This window comes from Lissotriton vulgaris, chromosome 3_1 (assembly GCF_964263255.1).
Source record: "Lissotriton vulgaris chromosome 3_1, aLisVul1.2, whole genome shotgun sequence".
In the NCBI taxonomy this organism is placed as follows: domain Eukaryota; kingdom Metazoa; phylum Chordata; class Amphibia; order Caudata; family Salamandridae; genus Lissotriton; species Lissotriton vulgaris.
This window is the reverse complement of record NC_141689.1, coordinates 184790376-184810556: the sequence shown is the minus strand read 5'-3', so window position 1 is coordinate 184810556 and position 20181 is coordinate 184790376. Positions and strand designations below refer to the sequence as shown.

Genomic DNA, 20181 nt, shown 5'->3' with positions numbered 1-20181 from the left:
AGGGCATGAAAATGTGTTAGAATTGCCATTGATGTATTATATGCTGCTGAAAATCGAAACTTGGAATAATTTTTAAAAACAAACCTTTTTTAACTTGTTCTGCTGTCAGGGACTACTTTCACTCTCCCCGGTCCACCGCGAGCACTGCTCGTTTGTTGTGGAGGGAGATTCTTCCTTTCACTGCTTTGGAGAAAATACTCACTTCCGGGCTAGGGTCAGCGCTCTAGTGTTCGAACGCTTGGGCCCCATAAAAGCATATACTGGGCGACGCGAGCGGACGCGCGCAGCAGGCGCGCCTAAGGCAAGCCCATCTGCGCCCGGTCGCCGCCAGACACCATACCCCCTACATCTTTGCTGAGGAATAACATAAAGGCTCAAAGGAAAGATCATAAATTCTCCAGATTGGAGCTGTTGGACATCAGGAAGATTAAAGGGTATACAAAGGGTTACGGTGATTGTACTACATGTATTAATCGGCTCCCCCTTAATATCGAGGGCAGCTTCATATGTGTCAAATGCAGATTTGAAAGCCTAACCCCCCTCTAGGGACGGGTTCCCTGACCATACAGCACATCGACTCCAGGCCAACTGGCATTGTTTTTTGCGAATGTTCGCTCGCTTCCTAAACATGCTATTAACATCTGGGATCTTTTTTCCACGTCAGCCCAGACATAGGTTTCCTAACGGAGACTTGGATAAGACCTGCATCGGCCCCTGATATTGCCCACTGGTACCGCGACCGCTATCATATTTTAAAATTGGATCGCTCCCACAAAGTAGGTGTTGGAGTTGCCATAATTTACAAAGACCCAATAAAGGCCACCGCTCTAGACAAATTCAGCTCAGATAATATTGAAATACTAGTATTCAGACTGGATTTCCATCCACAATTGAGTTGGAAGGGAGCTCTTGTATATCGCCCCCCAGGCCCTATTGCTAAGTCCATCCCTAATCTGTTGGACATATTAGCACCACACGTTATATCCTCAGATAAGTTTATTCTCCTGGGAGACTTTAATGTGCACTTCGATAACCAGGAAGACCTAGAAGCGACCTTCTTTTCCAGGGAAATGTTAGCACTCAATCTTTCAACTAGGAATGACGCCCCTCCACACAAAGCTGGTCACATACTGGACCAGGTTCTCTCTAATTCATCAGATCTTGTCTACATTTCAGCCGACCAACTAATATGGTCTGACCACTCCATGGTCTCCTTTGACCTCCTTAATGTAAGGAAAGAGATAGTGAAGACACTTCCATCTAAAAAGACTTTTAGACACTGGCACAAAATATCTCCTGACACTTTTAAGGAAGTGCTCACTAAGAACAAGCAGGCTTCTGCTCTAGCTACAGTGGAGGATCATCTTGAGTCTTTCCATCGCACCATAAAAACCACTCTGGATGTTTTAATTCCAGAGAAAGTGTCAAACACGATGACTAACCATACTGAGACCACATGGTATACATCAGAGCTAAAGGAAGAGAAGAGCAACTGCAAAAAATGTGAACGTAAATGGCGGCGCACTAAAGATAGGCTAAGCAAAGAACGTTACAAAATGGCTTTGCTTACTTACCATAAAAAGATAAAAAAAGGCGCGTAAACACCAAATCATCATGCAGCTGGAACAATCAGGTAAATTTTCCAAAATGCTTTTTCAGATTCGCAACACCTTTGTAAACCCTAAAACTCTTGACACGGAAGAAGAACCCACCCAATCTCTCTGCAACAATATCTCGGACTACTTCCTCCAAAAAATAGAAGACATTTACAGCAAAATAGTCTCATCTCCAACACATAGAAATTATGTTGATATCAACCAACTACCTGAGTGAGAGGGGGTGTTCTTAAAGAATTTCCCCTGTTAACAGTCCAAGACACCGTACAATTATTAAGTTCTGCTAAGTCAGGCTGACCTACTGACCTAATTCCTGCAAAGTCTGCCAAGAAGCTGGCAGAAGAATTAGCTGAACCTCTTTGCTCTGTTCTGAACCACTCCATCAAAGAGAGTAAACTGCCTAAAGTTTGGAAAGTTGTCCAAATCATGCCAATCCGTAAAAACGTGAAGCTGGCTTCTGATGTTATTACTAACTACCGCCCTATCTCCTTGTTACCCCTATACAGTAAACTTTTGGAGAGACACATGAATAGTCATCTGTCGGCCTTTTTGGAATCCTTCAACTGTCTGGACTATTCTCAATCAGGCTTTCAGCCAAAGTACAGTACTTAGCTGGCCTTGGTGAAGGTAACAGATGATATAAGAATGCTGGCGGATGTAGGTCAGGCAGTGATTCTTGTACTGCTTGACCTGTCCATCGCGTTCAACACTATATCTCACCAAATCCTAGTAGACAATGTAAATGTAAATGTATTTGAGCTTGTATAGCGCACAGCTACCCGCAGTGGGTTTCCCGGCGCTTGCTTAGGGAACCCGTCCTGGTATTCCCCTGTGAGATAACCCCAGCAGGGTATCCACAAGGTGAAAGCCAGGCATCCCGCCGCGAGGGGCCGTTGTGGAGATTAAGCAAGCTATTGCCCAGAGTCGCAGAGTGTGAACCCGTGAGTCGAGAAGGCACCGGAGCGAGAATTATCGAGTCCGTGGAACTTTTGAGCCCAAGACCCGCCAAGGCGGGGAATTGAACCCTGGTCCAGGGCCGATCTCAGCTTCCGGGTCTGCCGCCTCTAACCCCTGAGCCACACTTCTCCACTGACATACTTCGTCTCACAGGAGTCCAGGATTTGGCTTTGAATTGGATACTGGACTTTCTCACTGACAAGACCCAAATAGTAAATCTAGGCCCTTTTCAATCCAAATTCAGTTATGTAACGAAAGGTGGGCCACAGGGCTCCTGTCTCAGCCTATCTCTATTTAATGTCTACATTGCCCCATTGGCTACTCTGCTTAGGAAGGTTGGATTCTTCCCAATCTCCTACGCAGATGATACACAGCTGATCTTTACCTACAATAAATTTACCCCTGATGTCCAGAAAGTGTTCTCCAAAGGTATGAAAACTATCACCCTTTGGATGAAGAGAAACTTTCTGCAATTAAACACAGGGAAAACGGAGATCATGCTGTTCAAGGATGCCATTTCGAGATGGTCTCCTGGGGGGTGGCCTGAAGAATTGTGTGTAGTTCCTAACCCAAACACTGTGGTCAAAAACCTAGGAGTGCTAGTCAACAGAGACTTTAATTTGGAGGGACACATTGCAGCAGTCAAAAAATCCTGTTTCTATGCTCTGAGTCTGCTCCGGAAGATTTTTCACTTTCTGCCGATGAGCACACGCAAAACGTTAATTCACGCTCTGGTCCTGAGTCGTCTGGACTATAGCAACGCTTTGCTGATATCTGCTAAGGACTCTGACCTACAAAGCTTGCAGGTGGTGCAGAACACTGCGGCCCGCCTGGTGACTAGCGCTCCCTATCGTGCCCCTTCCCTTCCTCTCTTGCATAGCCTACATTGGCTTCCTATCCACAAGAGAATTCATTTTAAAGTGTGTTGCTTGGTGTTTAAAGGCCTTAATTCTATGGGTCCAACATATTTGACAGAAAAACTAGTCCAATTCCCCTATGCGCTCACTTCCATCTGAAGGTAAAAGCCTGCTCACTATTCCTCGCATTAAGCAGACTATATTAGGAGGAAAATATTTTTCTTATCTGGCCCCTAAATTGTGGAATCAACTGTCATTAGATCTTCGTCAGGAAGTCAACTACCTGTCTTTCAGGGAAAAACTCAAGACTCAGCTCTTCTAACCATCCTCCCCCCCTGTGTTGTGTGTAATTTCTGTCCTCAGAGATACCCCATTTGGGGTGAGTCAGGCGCTTTATAAATGTAATAAATAAATAAAATAAATAAATAAATAAAGATCCCATGATTCCATGAATACTGGGAGATTGAGACTTCTTTTTTGTATCCGACATGGACCTGTCGATCATTAATAGTATACTGGGACAATGTGATGGCAAAGTTGTATAAAATAACAAGTATAACAAGAGTCTACAATCAAACAGCTCCTCTTAGGTATTATCCACAAGTCCAAACATGTAAAATGCAATACAGATTTTCAAGGCTAGGGATACTTTTGTTGAAACACCAACTAGCAAAACACTGGATTCAACCTAGAGGACCCACTGAAAAGGCAGTGATCAAAGATATATTAGAGTGGACACTCGCAGAAGAATCCTGTCTGAGACAAGTCAGAATGGATGACAAAGCGGCTGAGGATCCGGCCCTCTGGGCTACTTCCCAGCCCCAAGAGTGGCACAGGCACACAAACTCAGAATAGGAGATAACAAAGTAAAATACAAGGAAGGCAAGACTCTCTTGAGCGATAAAGCAAAGGGAGCCCCGAAACAACAAAAGTCCACACATTTATAGGCAGAAATGATACATGTCGAGTAGTGAAGTATTCAATAGGTATACATTCCATAGGATATCATTAACAATGCTTTTACAATGTTATAATAGACGTGACTGGTTTGGCTGATGTTTGAATGTTGATCTAAAAATTATCTGTATCTTAATCAAGAAAGGATAAATAAAGAAATTTTTTTTTAAAGGGAAAATTAGAGAAAATGTTACTCAGCAAAAAATCACCATACTGGGAGAGATGGCCACATCAGTAGTGACAGCAAAGAGAAGATGAAGGTGCAACCTCACTCTCAGGGATGTCACAGATATATGAACACTAATGTACCAGGTACTTACCTTCAGTAGCAATGTATCTGGTAGAGATGATTCTAGCTGCAGATTCCTTCACGTAGAATTATCCCCAGGCGCGAGACTGGATCAGGAAACTTTTTTGCCACAGCATCTCTGCGCGCCGGGGGCCGGGAGGCACCACGCAACTCTGCCCAGGCATCGTCCGAGTACGTGACGTCAGCGAGTTCACATAAGACCACCCCTGGCGTGCCTACGTCAGTTTTCTTCAGAGAGCTTTTCCGCACTACAACGCTGAGCCACCAGACAAAAAACTGTGGGATCATCAGGCGAACGCCCCCAAAGCCAAGCGGGACGGGCAAGGGCCAGATCTGGAAGTCAGAAGGAACCGAAGAATGAGGGACCTGCCGCTCCTCCGGCGAACACCTCTGCCTTTGAAAGGGTGGTGAGCCGCCCTTCAAGGACGCCGGTAAAAAAGATACCACACGGCGACCAGGCTCCGGGGAGGACAACACCAGTATACAGCTTGCCTCCGGAGAAGGAGCGTCCGAAGACGATTCCGCAGCACGACCCCTGCGCGGAGAGGTAGAGTCCACCGCCTGAGGCAGGACGTCAACACCATCCGGCGTCGCCGGACAGGGTCCCTCCAAGTCACACCACACCAGGGACCAGAGTGGACCCAGAGCCAAACCGGCTGCAGGGCGGCCCTGGAACGACGCCGACTCGACCTCCACCGAGGCAGCCGCCTGAATGGAAGATCGAGGAGGGCCTGGGGAGTGACATAAAGCCCTCCGCCAGCCACGGCTCAGAATGTAGCGGAGGTCGCCCGACAACCCATGGTGTCGGGCGACAGGGACGACAGCGTCAGGGACGATTCGCCCTCCGACAAGGCAGCCGCCTGTGGGGAGCGACGAGAGGGGCCCGGGGGAGGGCCGAGGGGTCCCCACCCAGCCTTGACACGGAGCGTGACGAGGAGGGTCCACCGACCCCTGGGGCTCCGCACGGTCTAGCCGCTGCCAGTGCCGTAACGGCGTCACCTCGACCTTAGACAGGACCACCTTGTCAAAGTACCGAGAGGGGCTCGGAGATGCGACCCGAGCCTCAGCGACCTCCTGCGACACCACAGGGACTCCCGCAGGAGTTTGCGGCGAGGCAGAGACGCCGTAGCCTGAAAGAGGTGCCCCAGAGGAGCCCCACCCCAACAGCACCACATCCTCCAAGCGTGGATCCGAACCAGTCAGCGCCGGGCCGAAGCCGCCAGTGGTGCTGCGGAGGGCCCCGCGCAAGGCAAGGGATCCGCCGACGCCCCAGGGGGTAAGGAAGAGGAGACGACAGCGAGGCCTTCAAGGCCGCCGCCTATGTCTCAATCTGGACTCTCGATGCCCCAACACCGGGAAACGATGGATAGGACGACATGCTGGGCCGCATCACCTGCGGAGAGCCCACGCCCATGGCAGGTCAGAACCCAGCCCCGGGACAAACTGCGACACTTGCCCACCGGGGAGCGACGCTCACGTGACATCGGAGAAGTGAGAGGACGACGACCACAGCCGCATCTGAAGCTGTCTGCCGTAGCTGATCGAGGGGAGGACGTCGACCTGGAGAGACGCGCTGAGAGAAGTTTCATCCGGCGCTTTTGCCACGACTTCGGCTTCAACTGTTGGCACGCCTCACAGTCAGTGATGCCGTGATCCTCCCTCCAACACCACATACAAATAAAGGGGGGCCATCGCCGACATAAGACGTTCATCGACGTACAAGTTTTGAGGCCCAAAGGCATTCGCACTCTGTTCCACCAAAGAAGAGACAATGGGGAGAAAAACAGGGTCCCAAGCAGGCCCGTAGCAATGGGAAAGGAAAAAACTGACGTAGGTGCGCCGGGGTTGGTCTTATGTGACCTCGCTGACGTCATCTACGCGGACACCTGGGCGGAGTTGCGTTGTGTCGCCCCGCCTCCAGCGCGCGGGGATGGGGTGGCAAAACAGTTTCTGGATCCAGTCTCACGCTTTGGGATAATTCTACGTGAAGGAATATGCGGCTAGTAGTTTCTATCAAATAAGGTCATCAATAAAACCAGCAACAGTTCCCACACTTTTTAATACAGGGATCAACTACAAATCCTTGTGAAGCAGCAAATCCTTGGGACTTCTGGCATTGGATTTACAGCTCCGAAGCAACATCCTCAGTCTCTGAGGTTTGCACTCTCGCTGTGAACGCTGCCGTTACATTAGTACAGCACCAAAACAGGATGACAGATCTTACTATGTCCTGTGAGGGCCATAGGAATCTGTCAACAAATGATGCCATCTCTACACTCACCATGTACAGTATCATGCCCCATCATCTCTGCCTCCAATCTTCAGCCTCAATAATCTAATTCAGATAAATATTCTTCTATGCACTTCTATAGAACAGTCTGATTTTGTCAGTGTAAAGAATTGTCTTCAAGAACTTAAAGGAGATGGTACTACGCGCAGCAATTCCAATCTTGTAAATTGGAAAATGAACAAGCTTAACCAAAGCAGCCTGTTAAATTATACGAACACACACCAATGGTGGTGAAAGGGAAGCTGTATATGCAGTGTGTGTGTGTTTGTGTATACTGCTGATTTTTGTATATGCTGTGTTTGCCTTTCTGCAACTTCAGAGCCGTTGCAGGTGAGCAATACAGCATCAATGTCGAAAAGTAATGCTAATCGAAGAGGTGAGTAAACAGGCCCAAGCTTTCTAGTGCAATATACAGTTTCACACATTTATTTGTAATTCTTTTCCATGGGTTTTTGCAAAGCAGGCAAATACCCCGATTCTGATTTCCTATGACAAAATATAGTGTAGAGAGAGAGTGTTGGGGAGGGAAGGTTAAGCTTAGGCTGACTGGAATAGACCTGTTTTCTGAAGTTGACGAAACGTGAGAAGATCTTTGGTGAAACGCAACGTAGGGAGCAGGGAGGTCCATGCTTTGGTGGTGGTGACTGAGAAAGCTCTTCCACCTAACACAGAGTTCAGAAAACGTGGGACCACTGTAAGATTGGCTGCCTGGGAAGGTAGAGGTCTTGCCAGGACATAATTTATAGATTCTATAAGGAAGTATGGTGGAGATGAGCAATAGAGGGCTTTTAACATAGGCATATGGATTTTGATTAACATTAACAACTGAAAATCACCAAGATTTTTCTTTTATCAAGGGGCATATGTATCAAGTCCTTTTCCTGTTTGCAAACGGACCGATTCTCAGAATCGGCCCGTTTGCGAACGGGAAAAGGCCTTTTGGGATGTATCATCCCAAGAGGGCCTCGCATATTAGAGAATCACACAATTTCGTATTCTCTATTTTGCGATTGCATTTAAGGAATCCCAAATTGCGTATCCTTAAATGCAACGTATGAAGCCCAGAAAAAGGGCAATTTGGCCTTAAGAAATTGCAACTTACCACCAACTTCAAGTTGGTGGTAATTTGCGATTTCTCTGAAAAATGCACTTTTTTGCATTTTTCTAAGTGCCATGTGGCACACATACATGCCCTTATGGCATGTATGTGTATCACATGTGCACCCATGTACATTTCAGGGGTGCAACAGGGTGTCCTTTAGACACCCTTGAAACTGCATTCTCAATTTGTGAGTCTCCAATTGAGAATCTCAAATTGAGATTGTCTTCCCATTCATTCCTATGGGCCTCTAGGTCCATAGGAATGAATGGGGAAGTATTCCTTAATTGGGAATCGCAATTTGCGATTGGCAATTAAGGAATATGTAGGATTCGCAAAATGATTTGCAAATCCTACATACATAGCGTTTTGCGATATTCAAATAGCGATTCTCTAAAAATCGCTATGTGAGAATCGCAAATGTATTCTTTGATACATATGCCCCCCAGTCTATAGTATTCCTGCAAATAAAACTTGTTTCAGTATAGTCCACTAACTTCCAGCTATGAGGAGATTTGCGACAGCATGATTTCAGAACACCATAGTACGTAACAGCTTGGAAAGAGAACAGAGATTCCTTCCTAATTTAGATGACGTATTCTAAGAAATAGAAATGAAGTTTCAAAGCAAAAACTGGAGCTTGATTCATCACCCAGGTAAGAAGACTACACAAGGTGATCATATGGAACAATTATTTCTTGCCCAAGAGGTCAGATGTATTCCAGCTTTCAACCAATCAGCAAACCAACTGGGTGATATGTGACTAACTCTCGGGAGTTCAGTAGCGTCTCGTGCCATGCCGCATAAAATAGGATATTCCCAAGATGCTTTCAGCTATTAGTTGATCCATATACTATTTATCATGAGCATGAAATGTAATTGCTTGTTCCCATAAGGCGACCAATTGAGTTCTAAGGTCATTGCCTTGATCAACATGTTTTGTGTGTTACTTAGACCTGGGCCTGCCTAGAATGTAACTTAGGCCTAGGGATACCCAGTCGATTTTCGATACTACACACAATGTGTCATGCGGAACACTGAATATACTTTATAGCTTTATGACTCAATCACTCATAGTCCCTATATCAGATTGGGGGTTTCCCTCACACATGCCAGATTCTGTCAAACCCCGAGATACCGATACAAATTCCACACTAGCAGTAAACCATCATTTGTCAGTCTCGCAGAGATACCATTACAAGGTTCTACTTCTGCAAGAAATCATCATGCACTATCAACCCCCTGGGTTACAAAGAGAAGCTTTTATTTGGGCAAGAAGTACATGGTCAAAGCCCCAGATTATCAATATGAGGTTTCATTCCAACAGGAAGCTATAAACTGCCAACCCCACCTCACCTACTCCTAGCATTACTGACATGAGGGTAAAAAGGGTGTAATGAAGTTACTGTCTGAGAGAGGAGATGAGAACAGAGTGATGATGAGTGAGGTGGCGGCGACAGCAGCAGGGGCGGCAAGGGAAAGAGGGAGGGGCGGGTGAAGGGCAGCTCAGCAAAGAGCTACAAAAGTGGAGACCCAAGAGAAAAGAGGAAAGGACACGATCCCAGAGAGTGATGTTATAGAAGAGTGGTCCTTAACCAGAGATCTGCAAAACCAGCCAAGGGAGCCCACACCCAACTAAATATTAGCAGATTAATAAAGTATATATACGTAAAAAAGCAAATTATACAATAAAAAAAATCTGGATTGTTTTGTAAATGGGAAGGAATACAAAATTGGAGGCTAAAATGAAGTTGATATCCTTTGCTTGATTCGTGGGAGCAACACACATGCAGTGAGTAGAACCTTGTAAGTAAGAGCGGGGCCTCAATTGAGCACTGTTAGGCACAGCATCCATTAAGAGCAAAGAAGGCAACGTTATATGCCACAGCCTTGCATATCACTTCATCTTTCTAAAAATAAAACCACAGTTTGAAAAGCTATTACTTTCCCATTGAACCTAAAACAAATAAAACAAAAATACAAAACATGAGTATCGAAATTTCAAATAGTACAAATTGCATAGGCAGAGGCAGGGGTCCTATGGGTCCACAGAATTCAAAGGATTTAGAACCACTGCTCTAGAAACATGCAAAAAGACAAATAATCAGCAGCGGAAGGATACGATTAATCTAATCAAAACATGGCGAGACCAAAATGCTACAGAGGCACAAACACAAGAACAGGGGAGGAACCGTCAAATTAGAAGCACGGATCTGAACGGGGAATACATTGATAGCAGTTCACAGCTACGCCCCCTTGTGGGGCAAGAAGGGTACCAGGTCATTTCTTCGTTTGAACTAATGCTCTGCAGAGGAGGGGCAATTGTTTGACCTCGACGCAATGGGTGGTGGAACTGGAACTTTCATATTGAACACAGATTGTTGTCAGTTGAATTTCACGTCTTTTCTTCGCAGTTGTTGTAGTTGCAAGGTTTGCAGGTATGGTGAGATATCTACCAGTAGGCCATGGTGGACCAGGTGAAAACAGATTCCGTCTAGGTACCGTGAGGTGGCAAGTGGGCAGCACTGTGGTCCGCAAAGAAAACAGACGGGGATCCCAAGCACACCCTGAAAGGTGTCAATCTACTCACCCTGACTCAAGGGACTCACATGATCGCCGGGAAGAGGTTCCAGGTTTACAAAAATACATTGCACAACTTCGTTTCCATATGAACCAAACATGTGCAAAAACTGAAAAAGAAAATCAGACAGCTGCTCCTTTGTTTAATTAATTTGTGGATCTATTACAATAAGGGGTATGGAATAAAGATATTTGGTCTTATTGGGGTAAGAATAGAAGCAGTAGGATTTTGGCTAAAGAGCAGATGTCCCCACCTCACTCCTTGTAACAGAAACGCTAAGGTAACAGTGAGAGTAGGGGTGCCGGGCACTCTACCACTTCTGCCTTTGTGTTCAGAGAGCAATGGAGCTGCCGATAATGCCTTACGCGAGGACTGGGACATCATAGTGTATGGTGTTTGAATCGCCCAAAGGCTAACATTAACGACTCTGTGAGGGATAATACCACATTGGATTTCATTACCGTCATTTATATGGGTCAGCGGTAAAAGATGCTTTATGGAACACTTGAGGGTCAGATTCATTACGATTGCACCACAAAAAGCCGTATACTTGAGGGCTCAATGTGCAACCAAAAGAAAGAGTAATCATAACAACATGTGATATCTACCATGGACTCTATCAGTTTTAAACCAATGGGAACTTGACATAAATTATTTATGAATGGGTACATGGAAATCTATGAATAGATATGTTTTTAATTTTCACGGTGAGATGACCAGAAGCCAAGCCAATTGTGCTTTAATTTTGCCCCTTTGACCGTCACCTGTTCTGTTTGCAGCTATTTTTAAGGCATCTCCGTCACATTTATCTCCCAGACTATTTTGCTCACTTGCCCCCTTGCCTTGGCAGCCTCATGCTTTACCACGCTCGTTTGCATCTGTTCACATGTTGGAGTGGGGTCAGGGCTGCTTCGTTGATGTTACTCCCCCTTTGACCATTCGGAAAAGGGTGGAGGGATTGACTTCTGACATAGACAGTGAAGGGCTGTGGCCTAAAGCACCCAGGGCTAACTGTACAGTAAGCCTGCAGCACTCATGAAGGCCAGTGGTGCTGGAGCACAGGGGCTTGGAAGTTTGAAGCCCTATATATTCCTTTTCAGGCAGAACCTGGCCTGCAAGTTCGTGCTCGACTGTTCCCTATTGAGAAGGGTCAAGGCTAATATGCATGGTCCAAACTGAGGTGACTTGGTGTGCAAAATAATGGTGGACTGGACTGCAGCCTGAGTAATAACCAGTGGCTGAGATTAATTCAAGCATTCCATCCATCACTTCTTTGTATATTTCAGTGTGATGCCCTAAACGGAACGGATATGCCCAGACATGGGTCCCGTGCACACGGTCACTAGAACAAAGCTATACCAGACTGATGAGCCCGAATCAGGGCAAAACTGATTTTAGGTTGCTGCTGTTTCAATGCAGGAAGGGCCTGGCCTAGCAGGTTGGGCTGGGCTGTTCCTATTGAAGTAGAGTCGAGACTGCATATGGCTGGGTCCAATGGGATAGCATGGTGTGCAAAATAAAGAGGGACTGGGTGCAACTCAAGTAGTTACCTGTGGCTGAGATTAATACAGGCATTGTTTGTATACTTCAGATAAACAAAATGGAGACACAGTGAAATTCAATATTTACTTAGGATTTGGTCAAATGTGAACGCCAGGCTTGACATCAGGTTTCCTGGGTTCACGCTGTGGAATTCATCCCTAGAGAGCGATATTTTTCCTTGATGACTGAGAGAAGAGAGTGGACGGCAAAAGCCACATGCCTCAGACAAGCTCAGATGGTTTTTAAGTCGGTTTTCCACGAGGGCTTCCAATTGAGTTAGAGTCAGACATCTGGCTGGAACTTGACTCGAGCCTTCACTGGTTCACCCAGCTTTACTGCAAAGTCGCATGTGATTTCCCTTTTTGTAGTAACTTTCGAGTTAATACTTATAGGAATCTGCATGGTGAAAAAGGTGTGGGTCAAAGCAAAATTTGCACCAGAAGAAGAATAAAAAAAACACATGCATGGTTGGCGCAAGATTTCACATTTCTGCTACACTCTGAGTAAGTGAGGACATATATTTCCACAGATTGTCTTGAAATATACACTAGTTTCCATGTTTGATGCTGTAGAATGCTCAGATTGATTCATAACTTTTAAGTACTTTACACCCTCCACCCTCGTACTTCTTTGTGAAGTTGCCCGTTCCCTTTAGTTTTTGACTTATTAAATATTATTTTATCTAGAGAAGCATGGTAAGTAATTGTTAACTTTGCCAGTAGATGTCTCTGGGACCCGGACTCTATTCTTCCAGAACCCTTCATTTTCAGTTTACTCACTGGCTTGGGAGATGGTCGAATTCATGTCCTGGGTGACCTACAACATTCCTGTTCTGGCAAAGCAGTCAAGATGATGTTTAATAAAACTTCTAGGGAAACATAATTTGGTACCAGTGGTTATGTCCAGAACCAATCCACACTCGCCTCCTCTTAGGGAGGGTTGGATAGCATCACGATATGTGTGACCAAAACACGTCTGGTTTCTTTTTCCAAGGTTTTACCTCCTTGTATCTATTCCATCAAGACATCAAAAATGATCCTGCCATTTCCAGACCAGGCCTAGTGGAAAATATGTGGTCTCTGCTTCATTACCCAGCTTTCCCAGGGTAGGTAATCTTTATTCCAACCAGGGTGGGATCAAGGACACGTCAATCACTAAATAGGTGCCTAGGGGCAGCCACAGCAGCGCGGTTGGGCCAGAACAAGTTAAGCTCAGCTATGTTACCGGGAAGGAGTGGACTGTGGGCGCATATACACAATCCGTTGAGATAAGAAACGTTGCTGCAATTATAACCGAGCTTCTAAAGAAACCTCAATCACACAGAGTCTGATATTCATCTCTCTGCTGCAACAAGCCCACAGCGAGGAGTGTCCTTCAACCAGAAGAACCTACAGTGGAGCATTAACCTCAGCACAGAATCAAAATGGGAACTCCACTGTGGAATATAAAGCAGGCTCTGATGAAGGCTCATCATCAAGCACAAACATTCAAAGACACACTTGTAGGTGTCTTTACTTCTAAAATACACATTTTGCCACCGCTTTCAAAGGTGCTCAAATAAAATGCGGTCAAATCAAAGGACAAAAGTAATCACACGTTGCGATGCGGGCTGAGAGAAATGCTAATGTAGAAGGGAGGAAAATTAATTCTGTGAAACAGCTTATAATAAAAGTAAAGGGGAAAAAACGGAATGGAAAGAAAGCATTGTAAAGCCATTGGCTCCAGGTACAGGGCCCTAGAAACTAGTCAAAGAAACATGGAAATAAATATGCTACATCGTTTCCCTTATGGGACATGATTTCATTTCATTTTCCCTATGCTTCCTGCACCTATGGGCAGCCCCCTGTGCACCTGGCTCTCCCACCGATCCGCTCCCAGGGCTTCCTCCTCCGCTTGTACCAGTCAAACTGGAATTTAAGGAACAAGTGTTTTCGGTAAGTTTCACTGACATACAATCTGGCAATATGGATCCCTGTTCAGGGCCCTGATGCACACCGCCCAGGAGAGAAGAGACCCGAAGGAAGGCATACCTACCTGACTTCACTACAAACCGAACCAGTACAACACAGGCTCCGGTGCGAAAACAGGATGAAAAACTTGGAACCAGCAGATTTAAAGGGCATCCACCAGGCAACACTGTTTAGACTCCTAGCCCTGAAGCGGGGTCATGCTGCAGTTCCCACAACGCGAGTTTTATTGCGTGCTAGATCACTGAAAAAGGGTATCTTGGTCCTGAAAACAACCCAAAATTGCAACAGGGTGGACGACTAGACGTGAAGCTTCTGTTGCGAATGAAAAAAAACAGGATTACAGCGAGCTAGATCTGCTATGCCCTAAAGGAACAGTATTTGTCGAGGGCCTGCCTCTTAATGGTTTGAGTAGCTGCGCAGGTGCTCTCCATGGTGGTGGACAGAAAACACCTGGAGTTCAAACTGCCCTTTTAAATGAATCTCTTCGACATGATTAAACCCTTCGCCAAAGATCAACCATGCAAAAGAAAGCATGAGATGGAATAAAGGTAGGGTTTCTAGAGTCAGGTAGGACATTGCCATGGTGCTGCTCACCTTTATGTGCAACAATAGATCTTTTAGAACTTGTAAGAACTGTCAAGACAGTAATGAGTAGACACAACACTTCAAAGTGTGTTTTTTACACTTAGAGGTGTGCAGGTATTTCTTACATAGCTAAACAGCTCATTTTGCATTTCTTCTGGGTGTTTGCTGCCTGACCTAAAACCGTTCCAGATATTTTTCCTTTCTAGCCCACTGGATGACATTCTGATAAAGGACTTTCTATACATATTTAAACAGAATGGAAGTGCCCCTTCAATCTTATTTATTTCCAACTATCTTCAAAGAACTGACTCACTTCTAGCCAGGATGTCCTCTTTATGATCTATGTCCTCTGCTTTCAAAGGATAAGCCGAAGTCCGACAGAGTCACAATATGTTTCTGCTGTGCTCTCAGTGCACGTCAGCAACTAGTTCTTGGCTATAAAGTATTCGCATTGTCTAGAATTCCTGACTGCCAGGCGTCAAACCATCACGCTCCACTATTTCACAATTCCTAATATAAACCTACTAAAAGTAAATCTAAGATGTCAAAAAAGTAATGCACCAAACAACAAACATCCCGTACATCAATGAAAACACCATTTAATAAATATTACAGAATAATCATGAAAATAGCACACAAAGTGCAACCAATGCTGGGTTTGGTCTCACAAGAACATATAAAATGAAACGACCCCATAAAGTATAAATAAGGATCTCAGGGGGCAACCATTAAATCCTATATATCATGCGTAGCTTGTGCATGTGATGGTTAGGTGCTTGGCATCAAACCTTAAACTGATTAAGTGCTAAGTAATAGTTGGGGGACTTTGTGTATGTCAAAGAAAATAGCACAATTAACTAACCTCTTGGGCCGCAAAATGTAGAAGCTGGAAGTAAACCAGAGGTAAGCTGTATTCTCAAAAGAAGAGTGTTATGAGAAAGAGTCGGACGATGTTGCTTGATTTTTAAGTAGTGAACCTAAAAAGCATGACCAGCAAAATATTGACTAGTAGTTACTTTTGACACAGGGCCTGTATTTTCTTTGCATCTTTAAAGAAGACTATGTGCAAACATATTACTTTGTAAACAAATAAGAATGCAAATCCAATATTTTATCACAACAGTAAAGTAAAAAAATTAATGTGCAATGGAGATTTAGGAAGAACACTTTAAAACAGGCCAAAGCATCCAATCATCACACACTTCCCAAGCAAAACAAGCCATAACTCAGCAATTAAAATGTTGTGTCAGCAAAGTAATATATCGAAGAACACAAACTGGTTGACAAGTACAAGCTGCTCATCAGGTCACGTGCAGTTTAACAGAAGAACTACTAATAGGAACACACCGGTGACAAGGTAACAATCGATCAAATGCAATACCCTGCCAGACAGATGGACAGCCCATCCAAGCAGTGGCAAACTGTCAAAAGGACTGACCAAATGCTAGCTGGGTCTCGGTCTCTGTCTCTCGCTCTTCTGAAAATCTCTGGATGAGCTCTTTCTTTGTGGTACTAGTATATGAAACAGAATATGATCAGCGATCCCAATCTCTCTCCTCAGAGAAGTAATGCTGTCAATGACTTGGCGTTCATGATGTCTCTTAAGAGCGCAGTACTTTCTGGATGGAACCAATTTATGCCACAGAACCTTACCTAACTTCACCTGAAGAGGCGATGGTTTATAATTCATGGCTACGGTCTCACCCTCTCTTGTGTCGCAGTCTCCGTCAGCGATGGCAGCGGCAGCAGGATCCTGCAAAGACAAAGAGACACTCATGAGCAATAGGTAAAGAAATGAACTTCCTTTGCACGGCTGCCAATGGACTGTTTTTTGGTTGTTTTTTTTAGTAATAAATCAAATTTGCAGGAAAAGGTATGAAAGCACATCAAATCATTTGTACGTGCGTGTGGAGACCTAATTTTTCACTTTAACAATAGGACCATTGGACACAGTTTCATGGATGCTATTGGACTAGAACAGAGGTCTTCAAACTTTTGTAGGTTGACCCCCCCAGCTGAATTTTTTGAAATGTCGGGCCCCCCCACCTCCTGACAGAAATTTCTGGAATCTGGTACACTACATAATCGACCGCCACATGCATGTCCCGGGCCATATCCAGCTAATAATGTTCAACACAATAAGAGTGTTTAGTTAACGGCAGTGGGTGTGGTAAATGTCAGAGGCTTTTTCCACAGCTCAAAATACAATTTTCCAAGATTACCCTTCTTACTCAGAACATTAAGGGCAGGCATGGACATTCCCATTAATGTGGAATGGGCTTCTGGTGATTTATCAAGGCAATGCCTAGTCAGGAGCAGTAAACGCTATATAAACACAAGGCTTCTGGCCAGTAATTTGTGGGCTATGCATTACGGAAAGGAGTCACTGAACAAACAGCTGATAATGTTTTTTTTATTTTTTTATTTTTTACTTGTATAGCGCACTACTCACCCGCAAGGGTCTCAAGGCGCTTGTACGAATACCGCTGTGGAACCCATCCTGGCTTTCCCTGTGAGGCGTCCACTCCTGGGCACCCCCAAGGTGGAGGCCAGGCATCCTTAGCGTTGTGGGGGCCGTTGTGGAGATTAAGCAAGCTATTCCCCAGAGTTGCAGAGTGGGACTCCATGATTGGAATCACAAACATGTCCGCGAGTGTGCTGCACGTGCACAAAATTTGGCAGTGAGCAGCTGTTGAATGATTATGCAAAGGACAAACAACCCACCTATCTCCATTGGCCCCGCCCTTTGCTTGTGCTTTTCTGTGAGTCGTGCCCTGCCGATTGTACAATTGTTATCGACAAATAATAAAGGTTTCCAGAATTATACAAAACCTGTGCAATGTGGCGCTCTATTCTTTGGAAAGTTGCTTTGTGTAAGTGATTAATAACTCAGTATTAAAATACTTTAAAAATAGTCAGGAGCCTCACACCTAGACGCAAATGAAGCGGAGGGGAAACAAAGGTTAGCACTTCACACATACTTAAGAGAGGCAGCTTTTCAGTTTGTTCAGTCCATGTTTAGGAGATATGCATGCACTGTAAGAATGTCAGATGCGTTGGTCTTTCCCAGTATTTACACACAGCAAATTGCATTTATATAGAGCTTTCTACACCTGAGGAGGCGTTGAAATAATTTAAGTACCACTATTTGTTCCTGTAACGCCCTACTCATCCCAATACAGGGTGTCAAGAGTGCTTTACATCAACACTCGCATATTACATGTACAATACCTTATATAAGTTTGTAAATTAATGTACAGGATGTGTCACACAAAACTGGGGGATTGCAAGGTGTAGAAGTCACATATCATCTTCCATAGCTCACTGTGCTATTAGCCTCGCATTGCACTCAACCCTACAAATGATACACCTGCTAAACATATATGTGAGGGCTTTAGATCTGATGTCACTTCTTGTGATGCCACATTCTGTAAATTCGTGGCTTGTGATGCCACTTTCTGTGATGCTATGTCTGATGTCGTGTGCAGAGATGTCCCTTGCATACTGCCTAACTAGGTTAGTCGCCCCACTACTTTTTTTAGGACTTGTGCCCTGAGACATAAGTTCCTGTTGCCCTCAGGCTGTAGCTTTTGAGCCTGCCACGTCTCTGGCACAGTCATTTGAAACACTTTCAAAGTTCCACCATGCCATTTTCAACACTTTCAAAGTCTTCACAGTCACTGGTGCAGGTGGGAGTTGTGTTGCTTCCCATGTGAAAAGTTCTTGCTATTGCAAACTATAGTGGCGCTATTAGCACCAGCGCTATTCACACTGCTGCAGTGGTGTTCTTTTTTAAACAAATGTTTTGCTGTTTCTGTAATTTAATTGACAGACCATCTGTAAAATTTAAATAGCCTAAGTCGCAAATAATATCTGCCTGATAACTAGAAAGCACAATTATTAAAACTCGGCCTGCCTAGGGGCATGATTACGGTATGAGTCAGTCATTAGTCAGGAAAACACTAGATGGCAGCATTCTGCAGTTTAATGTTAACTGACCTTGCACTGCTTTACATAGAAAGAAGACAAAAATTATAAAAGTATGCACGTCGTGCCCCATCGGTCCCCCCAGCCCCCCTCCCTACCCCCTCTTTGGCCTTCGAGAACTGGGCAACACTGAATATGTGCTCTAAGGCTGTAAATCACAGGGCAACATTCTAGTAAAAATGCCCTTTTCACTTATCTGTTCACGACGTAAAATGTTCCAGAGGCGAAATCCTTCCCAGTGAGGCTGTAAAACACAGGATAACCTCGGTAGGAAGCACAAGGGAATTGACAGGATTGAAAAAGCGCCACATTACCAATAGGTAGCAGTATTCAGGAGCTGTATGCCCGCAAATTTCGCGGCACTTCCTGCCATCGACGATACTATCCTCCTCCTTGGTGGAATGTCAGTGGTGACGTCTATATGTGCTCATTGGATGCTGTGCTCCAATGGAAAAGCCCCGTTTGAAAATAAAGTAGAAATGCAGGAAGCAAACGTTCCTGCACCGTAGTAGTGGACAACAATGAAGGTGAGGTTTTAGGGTGGATTGCGCCCCCCCCCCCCCTGAGATGGTGTCGCGCCCCCCTAGGGGGGCGCGCCCCACAGCTTGAAGAACTCTGGACTAGACAAACACTTTCAAGTTTAAAACACAGCCTACAGGCTGCCCCTAGATATCCTGTCTATCCACCCATTTTTAGACAGTGGAAGCATACCTATCCCCGCCCCAGTCTCTGCAATGCATGTAAAAATAGTGGACAGGCTGCAGCCGAGGCTGACACTCCCAGGCATTTACTCAGTTGCAAAACATCCTTTCAAGATCGACGAGCAGTGACTATCACCTGCAGCTGCAGCCCACTAGTTTTACATGAATTAAAATGGCTCCATAGATAGTCCTTCGCAAGCTGACCAAAAGGAAGTGCTGCCTTTATGAGCCCCTCTGGTGCTAAGTTTAGAACCATTGCAAAAAATGGTTCAGATGCTCCGTCCATTACCACCCCCTTTTGTACCGCATGTTTAGAACCAGGCAGTGTGTGCACTGTAAGACCCTTGTGGTTCTGGATGGACTTTGGAGAGGAAAGACGTGATCTGCGAGGAGGTGTTAGGGTGTGATTATTGCTGAGATTGAGATAATGCACAGTGTATGTGTTTGTTAAGGAATAAAGAAGTATTTGACTAAAGCTTCTGTGTGGCATATTTAATTTGCATGCTCCAAGGCTGGGGAAGATACTACGTCTGGCAACGAGTAGGAGATAAGTGCCCCGTACAAAACAAGGCTGCTCTCCCTGACCGTTTTCAACGGTACCGCCATTCATATTCTACAAGTGACTTCATTGAGTGTCTGTTTGCTCAGTTTTGCCACTGCTGCTGACATGGGGTTTATATGCCTCAACTACAACCTCTGTGCTCAGCCTGAGATCACGAGCCAGTTCCC

At 45.1% G+C, this 20181-nt stretch overlaps 1 protein-coding gene across 2 annotated transcripts in view; it reads right to left on the bottom strand.

Moving 5' to 3' along the window:
• FAM219A (family with sequence similarity 219 member A) overlaps positions 1 to 20181 on the bottom strand; it is a 430729-nt gene that overhangs the window by 155301 nt on the left and 255247 nt on the right. For both annotated transcript variants that reach the window (XM_086960280.1, XM_086960278.1), the window contains exon 2: positions 16418 to 16517. In XM_086960280.1, coding sequence (XP_086816406.1) covers positions 16418 to 16517 — 100 coding nt within the window. The remainder of the gene's footprint in view (positions 1 to 16417; positions 16518 to 20181) is intronic.